Below are 16,592 nucleotides of genomic sequence, written 5' to 3' on the forward strand. Positions count from 1 at the left end.
AAGTGTCCCAATACTTTTGTCCAGTTTTAGTCCTAAGTGTCCCAAAAATTTTGTCCAGTTTTAGTCGTAAGTGTCCCAATACTTTTGTCAATTTGTAGTCCTAAGTGTCCCAATACTTTTGTCTAGTGTAAGTGTCCCGATACTTTTGTCCAGTGGTAGTCCTAAGTGTCCCAATACTTTTGTCAAGTTGTAGTCCTAAGTGTCCCAATAATTTTGTCTAGTGGTAGTCCTAAGTGTCCCAATACTTTTGTTCAGTTGTAGTCCTAAGTGTCCCAATACTTTTGTCTAGTGGTAATCCAAAGTGTCCCAATACTTTAGTCCAGTTTTAGTCCTAAGTGTCCCAATACTTTTGTCCAGTTTTCGTCCTAAGTGTCCCAATACTTTTGTCAAGTTATAGTCCCAAGTGGCCCAATACTTTTGTCAAGTTTGAGTCCTAAGTGTCCCAATACTTTTGTCCAGTTTTAGTCCTAAGTGTCCCAAAAATTTTGTCCAGTTTTAGTCGTAAGTGTCCCAATACTTTTGTCAATTTGTAGTCCTAAGTGTCCCAATACTTTTGTCTAGTGTAAGTGTCCCAATACTTTTGTCCAGTGGTAGTCCTAAGTGTCCCAATACTTTTGTCAAGTTGTAGTCCTAAGTGTCCCAGTACTTTTGTCCAGGGTAAGTGTCCCAATACTTTTGTCCAGTGTAAATGTCCCAATACTTTTGTCAAGTTTTAGTCCCAAGTGGCCCAATACTTTTGTCAAGTTTTAGTCCTAAGTGTCCCAATACTTTAGTCCAGTTTTAGTCCTAAGTGTCCCAAAACGTTTGTCCAGTTTTAGTCCTAAGTGTCCCGATACTTTTGTCATGTTGTAGTCCCAAGTGTCCCAATACTTTTGTCCAGTGTAAGTGTCCCAATACTTTTGTCTACTTTTAGTCCAAAGTGTCCCAATACTTTTGTTCAGTGGTAGTCCTATGTGTCCCAATACTTTTGTCAAGTTGTAGTCCTAAGTGTCCCAATACTTTTGTCCAGTGTAAGTGTCCCAATACTTTTGTCCAGTTTTCGTCCTACGTTTCCCAATACTTTTGTCCAGTGGTAGTCATAAGTGTCCCAATACTTTTGTCTACTTTTAATCCGAAGTGTACCAATACTTTTGTCCAGTTTTAGTCCTAAGTGTCCCAATACTTTTGTCAAGTTGTAGTCCTAAGTGTCCCAATAATTTTGTCCAGTGGTAGTCCTAAGTGTCCCAATACTTTTGTCCAGTTGTAGTCCTAAGTGTCCCAATACTTTTGTCTAGTGATAATCCGAAGTGTCCCAATACTTTAGTCCAGTTTTAGTCCTAAGTGTCCCAATACTTTTGTCTAGTGGTAATCCGAAGTGTCCCAATACTTTAGTCCAGTTTTAGTCCTAAGTGTCCCAAAACTTTTGTCCAGTTTTCATCCTATGTGTCCCAATACTTTTGTCCAGTTTACGTCCCAAGTGTCCCAATACTTCTGTCCAGTTTTAGTCCTAAGTGTCCCAATACTTTTGTCCCGTGGTAGTCCTAAGTTTCCCAATACTTATGTCAAATGTTAGTCCTAAGTGTCCCAATACTTATGTCAAGTTTTAACCCTAAGTGTCCCAATACTTTTGTCCTGTGGTAGTCCTAAGTGTCCCAAAACGTTTGTCCAGTTTTAGTCCTAAGTGTCCCAATACCTTTGTCCAGTTGTGGTCCTAAGTGTCCCAATATTGTTGTCGAGTGTATGCGTCCCAAAACCTATGTTCAGTGGCAGTCCTAAGTGTCCCAATACTTTTGTCAAGTTTTAGTCCTAAGTGTCCCAATACTTTTGTCCAGTGTAAGTGTCCCAATACTTTTGTCCAGTTTTCGTCCTACGTTTCCCAATACTTTTGTCCAGTGGTAGTCAAAAGTGTCCCAATACTTTTGTCTACTTTTAATCCGAAGTGTACCAAAACTTTTGTCCAGTTTTAGTCCTAAGTGTCCCAATACTTTTGTCAAGTTGTAGTCCTAAGTGTCCCAATAATTTTGTCCAGTGGTAGTCCTAAGTGTCCCAATACCTTTGTCCAGTTGTAGTCCTAAGTGTCCCAATGTTTTTGTCTAGTGATAATCCGAAGTGTCCCAATACTTTAGTCCAGTTTTAGTCCTAAGTGTCCCAATACTTTTGTCTAGTGGTAATCCGAAGTGTCCCAATACTTTAGTCCAGTTTTAGTCCTAAGTGTCCCAAAACGTTTGTCCAGTTTTCATCCTAAGTGTCCCAATACTTTTGTCCAGTTTACGTCCCAAGTGTCCCAATACTTCTGTCCAGTTTTAGTCCTAAGTGTCCCAATACTTTTGTCCCGTGGTAGTCCTAAGTTTCCCAATACTTTTGTCCAGTTTAAGTCCTAAGTGTCCCAAAACTTTTGTCCAGTTTTAGTCCTAAGTGTCCCAATACTTATGTCAAGTTTTAACCCTAAGTGTCCCAATACTTTTGTCCCGTGGTAGTCCTAAGTGTCCCTATACTTTTGTCCAGTTTAAGTCCTAAGTGTCCCAAAACTTTTGTCCAGTTTTAGTCCTAAGTGTCCCAATACCTTTGTCCAGTTGTGGTCCTAAGTGTCCCAATATTGTTGTCGAGTGTAAGCGTCCCAAAACCTATGTTCAGTGGCAGTCCTAAGTGTCCCAATACTTTTGTCAAGTTTTAGTCCTAAGTGTCACAATACTTTTGTTCAGTTTTAGTCCTAAGTGTCCCAAAACTTTTGTCCAGTTTTAGTCGTAAGTGTCCCAATACTTTTGTCAAGTTGTAGTCCTAAGTGTCCCAATACGTTTGTCCAGTGTAAGTGTCCCAATACTTTTGTCCAGTTTTTGTCCTACGTTTCCCAATACTTTTGTCCAGTGGTAGTCATAAGTGTCCCAATACTTTTGTCTACTTTTAATCCGAAGTGTACCAATACTTTTGTCCAGTTTTAGTCGTAAGTGTCCCAATACTTTTGTCAAGTTGTAGTCCTAAGTGTCCCAATACTTTTGTCCAGTGTAAGTGTCCCAATACTTTTGTCCAGTGTTGTGGAGTGTATCCTGTCCTTGGTGCTTGCAGAGATGTGTGTACAGATGAGTGCACGGTCCTGGTTGGGTGGCCAACAGTTCAAATATCAGCCAAGTATGCTGGGGCCAGGCCATTAATGGCCTTAAAAACCAACCCGATTTTGAAATGTATTCTAAAACAGGACTTCTTCACCTTTTGGACCTCGGGGCCCAGGGCCCACTTACATATTAATACTGAATTAGTAATATTACTCTTGATTTTAGTCATATTCAGTAATTATATTTAACCTACTTACAGTTTACCACCTTGCCAAATGATAGGAAAGCATGTGTTAATTACAAAGATCATTATCAAGGCTTAGGTCAGGCTGATTACAGAGATAAATACTAATCAAATATACTGCAGTAGAAGGGACTCATAAAAACTGATGACAAGTATGTTTACATACAATTAAGCAGTGCTACAATAAATACCTTATAACTTAATAGATAATAATATTAGATGTTTTTCTTGTTTACAACGGAGCCTTTGGGAGCCGTGCAATTTCCCTTAGAAGCCCTTAAAAAACATCCAAACACCTCCATTGAGGTTTTATACACATGATGTAAGTATATATGTAATGTAGCAACAGGCACGTTTATAATAACATTTAATGTTTACTCATTTTGATCATTTTAAGCAGACAAATTAATTTCACAAATGCATCACAACGTTGGCTTTTTCTTTCTTCCCCACTGATTATTACTCACTGCAGACTTTATGAGAGCCAACAAACATAATAAAACATCACTTACTGTACAATGTCTGCTGTCATTACAGTTGCTGACTGCTCCAATGTTCATATATCCTCATTTGGGTGAAGAATGACTCACTTGTCGGAATACCTCCTCAGACGTCTTCTGTCGAATGAGATGCATGATTTATGATCGACAATAAACTTCCAGGGAGCAGGGAAGCGAGGAAGCAGCAGACCACTCCATGATGTAAACATAGTCACACACGGTAGTGATCACGGCGCCGCTATGAATGGTTCGTCTGCGTTAGCACTTATAATAACAATATCAGCTGGGACAATACCTAACCTGAAGCAGCTGTTTATAGGAGAACAAGGCTGGCATAAATGGTGTCCATGACCTCCTTCCTTATTCTGGCAGGTATAATGTCTAGAGGACAGCTAGTGGGGTTTAATTGATTTCTGAAAGGAAGAAATAAAAAATGAATTCCAAGTTCAAAAATATGTTGTGGGGGGCCAAGCAGGGCAGTAGTTGGAACCTTTGGGATGCATGCCTGACAGACTGGACCTTATTAATGAAGAACTGTTGAAAGGCATCACACGTGTGCTCAGATACGTCATTAAAACAGCAGTTATGGGGTTAATACCACAATTGGTATGCTAAATAAAACTCTGGGGTGATGGCTATTGCTGGTGATGATGTTAGATTTAGTTCTTTTACTTCATTTGCTGGAAGTGGTCTTGAGTTTCTAAGCAATGAATATTTCTCCATTGAGTTTTTAAACACTGAATTTTAACAAACTGAATTTTTAAACACACAGATTTGCTTAAACATTTGTTTTTATGACATTTTCATCATTATTTTATGGGGGGAAAAAATCAGTCCACACTTGGTAATAAAGACCGAAATGAACCTCCATAGTCAACCAGTCATTGAAATATTTAACCATGTTTCACATTTTGTCAAGGACTGAATTTGTTTGTATGATCTTCAAAATGTAAATAAATGTCACTCTATGTGAAGTGAATCTGTGGAATATTCTATTAGGAGCCAGCGTCCTCTGCAGTGGACATTTGCTCTATTTCTTTTGTCACCGTTACACATTTTGGGGGGGAAACAAATGTCCACTGCAGAGGACGCTGGCTCTCATGAGGATATGAGTTTCACTTTAGGAATTGAATTACTGACATAAATTACATTCGTCAAAGAAATGATTGTAGATTTATTTTGTCTTTTAAACATTATGCTTTTTTTAAATTTATTTAGCATTAAATTGAAATTACCTTAACCCCCTTTTGGCTTCTATGACTTTTATTTTTAAAATTTTAAACATTTTCATAATTTGTAATACATTTTTATCACCATTTTATTTCATTAATTGCTTCATTTTTTTTTCTCAATTTAATTTTCATGACCATTTGTTAATACATTTCTAAAAAATATATAATTCATTAAAATAGTTGTTAGTATGTTTTTGCAAATCTAAAGTTTTTTTACAAATATTATTTTTAATTTACTCATTTATTAATTTTTTTAATACATTTTTATGACAATTTTATTTCATTAATAGTTTTTTTTTTCTCTATTTAATTTTCATGACCATTTGTTAATACAATTCTAAAAAAAAAAATAGCTTATTGTTCATTAAAATTGTTGTTAATTTGTTTTTGCAAATCTAAAGTTCTTTAAATGTATTTTTAATTTACTCATTTATTTTTGTATACATTTTCATGAGCATTGTCACAGCACTTTGAGATGTGCTTCACAGGTCAAGTCAGTTCCAAATAAAAGCTAAGATGAAATATTATGAATGTAAAAACAAAGTGTAGTTGAATGTGCTTCTAATGGTCATAGTGAGGTGTGAGTGGGTCCATTTGAGGTCCTGAGAGAAAAAGGCGCTGACTCATCATGACCGTGGACATTTTATTGAACAATGCTTAAATGTTGAGGTTCTGCGCCAAGTTCTCCGGCATCAAGCAGTAAGAAACAGGAAGCAATAAAAACAAGAACGGGCGTCTCAGTTTCTACTCTGAGCAGCGGCCCGGGTCCATCAGGGTTTGGGTCACGGGGTTCTGACCCTGCATGGTGGCCTCGCAGCTCACCAAGCCGGCCGTGCTCCAGTCGTCGGCGGGGAGGCTCAGGGTGCTGGTCCAGCTGTAGCGGCCGTCGCCGGTGGCCTCGTCCGAGCTGTGTGACACCCCCGAGGTGCTGCTGCTGCCCCCCACCTTCCAGCCCAGGGTCCAGGCCTGAGGCGAGCCTCCGCTGGCCACGCACACCGCCGTGGCACTGCCAGTCTGCAGCTGCTCTTTGGAGGGGGGGAAGATGGTCAGCGTGGGGGGCCGCACCTCACCCGCTAGGAGGGGGCACGGGGAGGAGAGAGTTAATATGTCACACTTTAAAGCTGTCAATCAACATGACAACACCTCCTGCTAGTGCAAAGATGAGTGAGGAGACTCCGACTGACACATTTATCTTCCAAATAAACTTGAAATAAAACTGTCAGAAAGTTTTGTGTAAATAAATGAGGTGCGCTTAAGTCAAAAATGTCAAAAAATGTTCCTGTTTGACATTCTGACATTAAAACTGCATTTGTGTTGAAATTTTTGACTCTTTTTTATAAATTATTTTAAATACGCAAGGGAGTATTTTACTGTGATTAATCACGAATAATCCAAATTGAAAAGTGAGAATAATCTTATTTGAATAATAATCATTTTGACAGCACTAATACAAATATAATTTACTAGTATATTGGATTAGAGCAGGGGTGTCAAACTCATTTTAGATCGGCGGCCACAATAAGAAAAATCTACTTCCAAGTAAAATAAATAAATTTATAAAGACAACTTCAGATTATTTTCTTTGTTTAAAAATAGAAAAAGCACATTCTGGAAATTTACAAATCATAATGTTGTTGTTCTTTTTTTTTACACTTACATGTTGCTATCTTTATTTGTTGTTATTTATACTTTCTGAATAAATTATGTGATAATGTTCATCGGTCAACTCGTTGGTGTTAATTTTCAATCCATCAAGATGAAAAAATAATATCAAAAATATAATTACAAGATTTTGTTTATGTGGTTTGATCATTTTCTTCAACTGGTGCACTAACATTATGTGTTTTTTTTTGTTTTGTTTTGTTTTTTGTTTTTTTTACATACAAATCTACAAATCTTGATTTTGCGACATCTAGTGGACACATTTAGAAAAAATTTTTTATTTTGTTTTACATACAAATCTACAAATCTTGATTGTGCGACATCTAGTGGAAACATTTAGAACAGCAGTTTCTTTCATTCAAAAAATTCTGCTAATTTTTATACTTAGCAAACTCATCCCGCGGGCCGGATAAAACCTTACGTTTGACACCCCTGCATTAGATTCATCTTTTTTTAGATTAAAAAGTATTAAAAATAAGCATCCTTTGATTTTTCAGTATGTGGCACTCGCTGACTTGCAAACACAAATATTTATAAATCATTAATTATTTAATTTTATATTTATTTTAGTTATTTTATCTTATCTTTAAGATTTATTTGAATATTTTAACACTTTTTTCCTCCTTCCTTTATCTCCCTTCTTTACATCATCCATCTTTTTATTGCTACAAAAGCTATTAGTAGCACACAGAAGGAGAAGGATGAAATAAGCTGGGCTTCTTCCTACTTCTTTTCGCCTGACGTGTTGAAATGTTTGATAATTATGTCAGGAAGAAATCACATGATGACATGAAATAGACAACAATCACATGATAGTCACCATGACAACCAGACTCTCATATTGTTAGCTGCTCCTAGATTGACATCACATTCTAATTCCAAATTCCACACAATAAAATCCTGCTTTTGTCACACAGAGTGAAAAACAAGGACACATCTGGTACTCACAGCCGATGACCAGTTTGGTCCCTTCGCCGAAACTCCACCACAGTGATGCAAGGTTGTGAGGCGCTCGTACAAAAACCTCCTTTGGTTTGAGGGAAGTGAAAGTGGAAGATGATGATGACTGGTCCACTGAACAAAGATCACCAAGCAGAACCAGCGTTTTGTTGTGATACAGTACATTTGAAAATGCATGGATAACAATAATATTCTATTTGAATTGAGCACAGTGTGTTCAAAGTCTGACACAGATATGATAGGAAAAGGGAAAAACTGGAGCACATTTTGGGGATTTTCCTGCTCCCCCCAAATCTCTTCATTTTCATATCTAAATTAGGCCGACCATATTGTGAAATCCCAAAAAGAGGACACATATATGCGTGCCAAGGCCGGGATTAGGTGAAAATTTGCCAATGATACTCGAACTTGCTTTATAAATAATATATTTATTTATCCATCCATCCATCCATCCATCTTCTTCCGCTTATCCGAGGTCGGGTCGCGGGGGCAGCAGCCTAAGCAGGGAAGCCGAGACTTCCCTCTCCCCAGCCTCTTCGTCCAGCTCCTCCCGGGGGATCCCGAGGCGTTCCCAGGCCAGCCGGGAGACATAGTCTTCCCAACGTGTCCTGGGTCTTCCCCGTGGCCTCCTACCGGTCGGACGTGCCCTAAACAACTCCCTAGGGAGGTGCTCGGTGGCATCACAGTGTGTTCAAAGTCTGACACAGACATGATAGGAAAAGGGAAAAACTGGAGCACATTTTGGGGATTTTTCTGCTCCCCCCAAATCTCTTCATTTTCTTTACTTTCAGGCAACAAAGCTGTGAGAATAATTGCATCTAAGTTATCACAAAACTTTGTGTTGCCATGATTTCCCGGCGAGCAGACAAAAGCTGTCTTTGATCTTACAAAGCAAAAGGCTTGTAAAACTCCACTGTGTAGAATGGGAAGCGACATGAAGGTGCGGGTTTCTTTAATCTAATGTAATCCACAGAAAGATCTTGTCTTGACCCGAGATCTACAAAGACAAGAGGAAGCAGGACCTGACGCAAGCTCCAGGCATCTTTTCTTTGAACTGTTTTGTGACCAAGGGGGACGGCTGTTTACGACCCCCTCCCTTTAGAAACAGCTGTTGCCATGTAATCAGGGAAAGTCCAAATAAAAGAGGAGGCGTGCAAGCTTTCATCAGAGCGTGGGACGACACTGTACAAGGGTACAGGTCGACGCGTTTCTCCTCGTTGAGCTAAATTGAATCCTGTCTCTGTTTAATTCCTTGCTTCTTTGTCTGTTTAATAGATGTCATCGGTGTTTGAACCTGACAAAAGCTATTGACAGTGTAGCAGCGAACAGCTGTCTCGTCAGCTGATGCACGAGCTCGCAACCGTGGCTGCTTAGCAACCAACCAAACCCCTTTAATAAAATTATATTTTATCTTAGAGCACATCCGCATCCCTATTCACCTAGGCAACCCCAGGAAATGTATATAATTCGGCCTTATTTCGGCCAGTCGGCTTATATGATCAGAGCCGATCAGTTTACGTTCACGCACAGGTATAACGCGGCGCACTCCCGTCTCATCTGCTGGTGCGCGAGCCCGGTAATTAGACAGCTGTGTCAAATCAAGGAGGACAAAAGACGCCACCGCAGAGTGGAAAAAGGTCTAGTTCATTACAGATAACTCAGAGTTGTGCCAAAAGTGTACCAAAACCAAAAGCTGAACGGACAGCCGCTAAGATTGCACTTTATTTCTCTTTGTGGGTGTGGCGCACTTGTTGCGCTTGTGAGATGGGGAGTGCGGGGGAGTTGTGTGCATGTAGCGTGCTTAGTCTGGAGGCTAAATACACACAGTGTTTTGTGTAACTGTTGTTTAGTAAGGAAGTGTTGATATTCTTTGCTTAGTTTGATAAATGTTGGAGCAGTTTGCTTCATCAGGAGGGTGAAGTCGCTTAACTTAAAGTGTTGGATTTAACTGTGTTGGATCATTGGCTGCTGGTGAGGGCATAGAAAAAGGGGCATTTTTCTACCAGTAGACAGCGTTTAAGATTGAGTGTTTCACTGCTAAATTAATAATATATTTATATTGGATATGGATTTTAAATATGTATCTAAAATAGGTGGTTAATTGGTTAGGTATTTATGTATTTGCATATTGGGTTTTCTGCTGCATTTATCTATTGTGTTTCTGGTGTTTAAATGTATTTTATATGTATCTTGGTGCATTTATGTTTAGACAATTTATTTAAAATCTGTTTTAACTTAAAGGGAAAATATTAGTCCATTTTCTTGCACTTGTTTAATAGTTAAGAATTTGATAGCCTAATTTTTAATTGTAAATTATGGGATTGATAATTGATTGATTTTTTACAGCATCTTAATTTTGAGGTGTTTTGTCCTTAAAGGTTTTTCACCTACTAAAGGCTACTAAAGACAGCTAATGACAGCTAAAGAAACTAAAGTCTACTAAAGTCTACTAACACTGCTAAAGACTGCTAAAAAGACTAAAGAAGAAAAAAGAAGCTGTTTCTTTGTTGGAAAAACTGTTGCAAATTAAAGGAAAATAAAAGGGGAAAAAAAGTAACTACGGTCTGGTCTTTTGAGTGAAATCCAGAAGCCACATTCAGCATTGGTACATCCCTTCAAGTGTGGGATAAGCACAGCGAAAAAAGGCAAAACACTTAACAGACAGTAAATGTCCATAAATGACAATATTGTGTAAATTCACTGATTTAAAGAGTTCAATTCAAACTAAAAGATCAATTAAATACTTAAATTAAGTTTTTGCACTTCATTTGTTGAATAGAGCATGAACTAAGGAGGCTAATTTGTGTCTTTATTACAAAAACATTTATTTGACACTGAATTTATGTAACTGAATTTTTTTGAAACGTTAGCATGCTAACGTTTTGCTCATTTTGTAACCGTTTACCCCAGTGTCATATAACTTGGTATATGACACATGCTAAGTGTTAGCATGCTAACGTTAGCATTCTTGGCACCATCTTGAAAGTTAGCATAGCATGCTAACGATAGCATGCTAACATTTTAGGGTAGTTTTATAGCTATTTTTATATGTTTTAACCTAAATATCATGATTTTTGATACTTGGCGCCATCTTGGAAGTATGCTAACCTATTTTATATTAGCATGCCAGTGTTAGTATGCTACCGTTTTTGGCTCGCCTCCTTCGCTAATCTTGAGTGTTAGAGCCATTTACTCTTTCTATCCGTCAAAGTCATGACGTCACTAAAGGGGTTGGCTTAAGGCCAAGTGCCAGTCTACTTAGGGAGGGGCTGGGATCTTGCTCAGGTGTTGCTGAGTGGAGGCGCAACAGTTTTTGACTGTGCCAGGCTATGATTTGTTTGCTCCCGTTTATTTTTCGGTTTTGTTACAAAGTAAGTTTGATTTATGTGGCTGTATGTTAATAAATATTTTTGTTAAACATGGACACAATTCTGGACATCAATTATTAGCCAGCCGCACACGTCTAAACTGGCTTCAGTTTTATTCGGCAACCAGTAGCAGTAATAGTTTAGGACTTTACCGCTACACTTAGTCAAAAACTGCCTCATCGGAACGCGAGTTGTTTATTAGGAAGCAACAAGCTACGAGGCTCGTTTTGGAAGAGGAACGCACGGGCCGCTGTCAGCGTTTGTTTGGTGATCGGCGGCGGAGGAAACGGATCGGCGAAGCGGCGGAGACCTTCTGCAATCAAGCTCTGCATCGACAGCTACGAGTCCCACTGGAGAGCTACAGGGTCGCTCATTGGGGACAGCAGCCAGCAGCAGCAGCAGCAGATCATCCCACCGAGCCAAGCAGCGCGCGTGCGTGCAGTGCGTGGAGGAGGACGCGGAGCAGCGTTGAGCCCGTCCTACACCTGTGTGGTATGTTTTAGCGGCGCGCCGACATAAACAAAAGCAAAACGGCCATTATTAAAATGTGTGCACACAAATATTGAAAAAATCCAATGCATTGGTGACTATTTGACTTGACTTGTGCGCGGGTTGAAAAACTTTGACTTTTCCAAATGGAGGAGGAGGGAGCACAGATGTGCGCTGACGAACATAAACAGCCACAGGAGGACAATGTGGCTGAACGTGACAATGTTGGGCAAGGGGTTGAAGGGAAAAAACGTGTGGTAAAAATGACACCCAAAGCTCTAGGTCACAAAATTGAAAGTTTGCAGGGGGAAAGAAAATCAAAGTTGCAAAGACTATCAACGCTGAAAGAGGGGGTCATTGCCCTGTTAAATGACGAAACACGTTCACATGAGCTAAGGGAGGAATTTAGCAGGTTTATGGGTTTTTATCATGAAACCAGAAAAGTGCACAAAACTTTGTTGTCTCTGTTACCAGATGATGAGTGTACTAAACATGAGACATGGTACAAAGCAAAAATGTTGAATTTTGATGGTTTTATTGACAAGGTTGACAGGTTGATGTATTCTCAAAATGATGATGATGACAATGATGATGATGATGAAGTTATAAATGATGGTTCTGCTGTTGATGGTGTTGAAAATGAAAGTGTACAACCCCACGACAGCATTTCAAATGTGCAATCCAATGTCTTATCAAAGCTCAATAATTCCGTATCCTCAAACAAAAGCAAAAGGTCTTCCACTTCTTCTGCTCGCATAATAGCAGAGGCAGATAAGGCAGCACTTATTGCCCGTGCTATTGCTCTAAAAGACATTCATGCATTGGAGGCGCAGGCAGCAGCTCTAAAGAGGAGACACGATGAGCAGGCAGCAGCTCTAAAGAGAGAACAGGAGGAACAAGCAGAGGCCATAAGGAGGAAAAAGGAGCAAATGGAGTTGGATGCTAAAATAGCATCCCACAATGCTAAATTGTCTGTCCTCCAGGAAGCCAGTGTTTCTGGCAGGAGCAAAAAGTCTGATGGAATGGAGTCCTATTATAGACAAGAGACACAACTGAGAAAAGTGCCTGTAGAACAGCTTCAGCAGTCTGTTAAAGCTGCTCCTTCAGAGCTTCACACAGCCAAGAAGGCCCCAAACAAGGTTCATTCACACCCTCAACCAAACAAACCACTTTGCTCATCAACTTTGGATCCTGTGGAAAACCAATCAAGGCAACGTTTACCTCAAGCAGCTCAATCATTTCAAGGCAATAACACAATACCTGGTGAATTCCACACTGTATTACAAAGGCAAAATGAAATGATGGCACTCCTGGTTCAAGCACAAACCTCCCAATTACTTCCACAAAGACATATTCCGTTTTTTGAAGGTGACCCATTGCAGTTTCAGGCTTTCATAAAAGCATTTGAGCATTGTGTGGAGGAAAAAACCAATGATTGTGGTGACTGCTTATACTATCTGGAGCAGTTTACCAAAGGACAGTCGAGAGATTTGGTGCGCAGTTGCCTCTATATGCCTACAGAGAGGGGCTATGCTACAGCAAAACACCTACTAAGGGAACACTTTGGAAATCCTTCAAAAATAACAGCAGCCTACCTGGACAAAATCATGGTTTGGCCAAACATCAAATCTGAAGATGTAAAAAATCTCCAAGCTTATGCACTGTACTTGCGAGAATGCTCCAATGCGATGGAAGAGCTGCAATACTTGGATGAGCTCAATATGCCAGCTAGCATGAAGATGCTCATACAAAAGCTTCCTTACAAATTAAGGGACCAGTGGAGAGGAAAAGCAGCTGACATTGTTGACCAACAAAAGCGACGCGCTTGTTTCATAGACATTGTGAAATTTATTGAACATCAGGTCAGAATTGCTTCAGATCCTGTCTTTGGCGACATTCAGGACATTCCTCTGAATAAAACAATAACCAAACCCAAGCCTATACATCAAAGCAAATCACAGTTCAGAAGGAACAGTTTCGCAACTCATGTGGCAGTTGCCACTGAACCAAAACCGGATCCACACCTGAATAAGTTTATGAACACCTCCAAGACAAACTCTATTTCCTGTCTTTACTGTAAAAGTGAACATGCATTGGAGCACTGTCAGATATTGGGAAAGAAGGCGCACGGCGAAAAGCTTGACTTTTTAAAAGAAAAAGGCCTGTGTTTTGGTTGCCTGTGCACAGGGCACCTTAGCAAGAGTTGCAACAGGCGCATCACTTGCTCTTTCTGCAACAAGACTCATCCCGAAGTGCTACATATTGACAGGAGGCATCTGGAAAATGGAGAAAATAGCCAACTACCAAAGGTAAAAGCAGAGACTTGCACTACATCATCAACTTGTGGCCATACAGGGGCTGGCAAATATGGAATTTTACCTATCCTGCCCGTTCAAGTGAAGTGCTCAAAGGGCAGCAAGATAGTCCAGACATATGCTTTCCTAGATCCAGGAAGCACAGGGACATTCTGTTCTGAACAGCTAGTGAACAGGCTGAACACAGAAGGCCAAAGAACAAAAATCCACTTGCGCACCATGGGGCACAGTAAGGCGGTCCCGAGCAGCATCGTAAATGGCCTGGAAATCTCTGAGCTTACAGGTAGTAAGTTTTTTGAGCTTCCTGGTGTGTTCACTCAAAAACAGATGCCTGTGTACACTAACAATCTGATTAGTGAAGCAGAACTCGATAAGTGGCCTTATCTCCAAGGCATCAAAATTCCTCGAATAATTGCCAACGTGGACCTGTTAATTGGTACCAACGCCTCCAAGTTAATGGAACCATGGGAGGTGATTAACAGCCACGGAGACGGACCCTATGCTGTCAGAACCCTATTGGGGTGGGTAATTAATGGGCCATTACAAGGCAATGACACGCATAATGCGAGCCCCACAGTTACTGTTAATCGCACAATCGTCAACAGGTTGGAGGAACTGCTTATAAACCAGTACATGCATGATTTCAATGAGCAGGGTCCTAAAGATCAAGAGGAGATGTCAAGAGAGGAAATGAAGTACATGGAACTTGTGGAAAGCTCTGTTCAGCTCCAAGACGGACATTACCAAATGAAGTTGCCCTTCAAATCAGAAAATACTTCCTTGCCAAATAACATCTGTGTTGCTAAGCAACGTATCCGTGGCCTGGAAAGGAGACTACAGAGGAATGCAGATTTCCACAGTGAGTACACAAGCTTCCTCACTGACGTCATTAATAAAGGCTATGCGGAACAAGTGCCACAACACCAGTTAAAACCACGTGAAGGAGGTGTGTGGTATATACCGCACCATGGTGTATACCACCCTAGGAAGGGCAAGCTGCGGGTGGTGTTTGACTGTGGAGCAGAGTTTAAAGGGGTCTCACTCAACAGTCAACTCCTACAAGGCCCTAACCTAACCAACTCCTTAGTAGGAGTCCTTCTACGGTTCAGACAAGAATTTGTGGCAGTAATGGCAGACATAGAGGCCATGTTCCACCAAGTCAAGGTGGCAGAAGAGCACAGGGATTTTTTGAGATTCCTGTGGTGGCCTGAAGGGGACTTGAAGCAAGATCTTGTGGAACGTCGCATGTGTGTTCATTTGTTCGGAGCAGTTTCGTCACCCAGCTGCTCGTGCTTTGCTCTTAGAAAGACCGCTAACGACAACAAGCACAGCTTTCCAGAAGAGGTTATCGACACCATTAACAGGAACTTCTACATGGATGACCTGCTGAAAAGCCTTCCCTCTGATGAGGTTGCTGTCGGCTTGATCTCTGAGCTCAGGTCTGTCTGCCAGAAAGGAGGTTTCAATCTCACAAAATGGATCAGCAATAGCCGGAAGGTGCTTCAAAGCATCCCAGAAGAACACAAATCAAAAACCCTGCATGAACTAGATCTGGACAGAGACAAGTTGCCAATGGAAAGAGCTTTAGGTCTTCAGTGGTGCATTGAGACAGACACCTTTACCTTCAAGTTAAGTGTCAAGGAGAAGCCCCGCACAAAGCGCGGCATGCTGTCCATAATCAGTTCTGTCTATGATCCGCTAGGATTCCTAGCACCACTCATACTCCTTGCTAAGCTGTTGTTGCAGGAGTTATGCAGACAGAAGTGTGATTGGGATGACCCGATACCTCAAGCCTTCCAGCACAAGTGGAACAAATGGCTAGCAGACCTTGAGAAAGTGGCAGATTTCAAGATCCATCGTTGTATCCAGCCCAAGAACTTCGGAGGTATTGCAACGGCCCAATTGCATCACTTCTCAGATGCTAGTGAAGATGCCTATGGTACTGTCACATACCTCAAAATGGAAAACACACAGAAAGTAGTTCATGTTGCTTTCTTGTTTGGAAAGGCCCGAGTGGCTCCGCTGAAGCCTGTCACCATACCTCGCCTGGAACTCACAGCGGCCATCGTCGCTGTTAGAGTGGACAAAATGCTCCAGGCAGAGCTGCAGCTTCCTCTGGAAAAATCTGTATTTTGGACAGATAGCACATCAGTTCTAAAGTACATAAAAAACGAAGATAAGAGGTTCAAGACATTTGTTGCAAACAGGGTGACAACAATAAGGGACCACACAGATGTGTCACAGTGGCGATACATCTCCACAACAAAAAACCCTGCCGACGATGCTTCAAGAGGATTGAAGGCAGAAGATCTGGTCAAACAGAGATGGATTGGAAGCCCAATGTTTCTATGGGAGCCTAAGGAAAACTGGCCAGAAGGGCCCATAGACATCAATGTTTCTGCTGAGGACCCAGAAGTTAAACGCAATCTCACAGTGAATGCAACTGTTGTTAATGATGTGAACGCTACTCATCAACTAATAACTTATTTCTCTGACTGGCAAAGATTGAAGGTTGCAGTTGCCTGGATCCTTAAGCTAAAAAAGGTCTTGCTAAACATGAGTCGGAAAAGAAGACAGCTACAGTCTACACGTACTGTTGGTAATGGATCACTAGTAATGGATGTGCATAAGGAAATGCAGGCTGTGAGAGCTTCACTGGGAAGCCAGAAGTTGTCTCTTGATGATCTCTCAGAAGCAGAGATATCAATAATTTCTTTTTGTCAGCAAGAAAGATTCCACAGCGAAATCACTTCATTAACCTCTGGGAAACCAGTACAAAAGAGCAGCTCCATC

At 40.6% G+C, this 16,592-nt stretch overlaps 1 gene segment (V, D, J or C); it reads right to left on the reverse strand.

Annotated features, from left to right (window-relative positions):
- Window positions 1-5,634: 5,634 nt before the first annotated feature.
- Window positions 5,635-8,338, reverse strand: LOC133611201 (Ig kappa-b4 chain C region-like). The segment is given in 3 exon segments: window positions 5,635-6,078; window positions 7,616-7,741; window positions 8,284-8,338. Coding segments are annotated over 3 exon segments (510 nt in total).
- Window positions 8,339-16,592: the final 8,254 nt, after the last annotated feature.

The sequence above is a fragment of the Nerophis lumbriciformis genome, linkage group LG08 (genome assembly GCF_033978685.3).
Source record: "Nerophis lumbriciformis linkage group LG08, RoL_Nlum_v2.1, whole genome shotgun sequence".
Taxonomy (NCBI): domain Eukaryota; kingdom Metazoa; phylum Chordata; class Actinopteri; order Syngnathiformes; family Syngnathidae; genus Nerophis; species Nerophis lumbriciformis.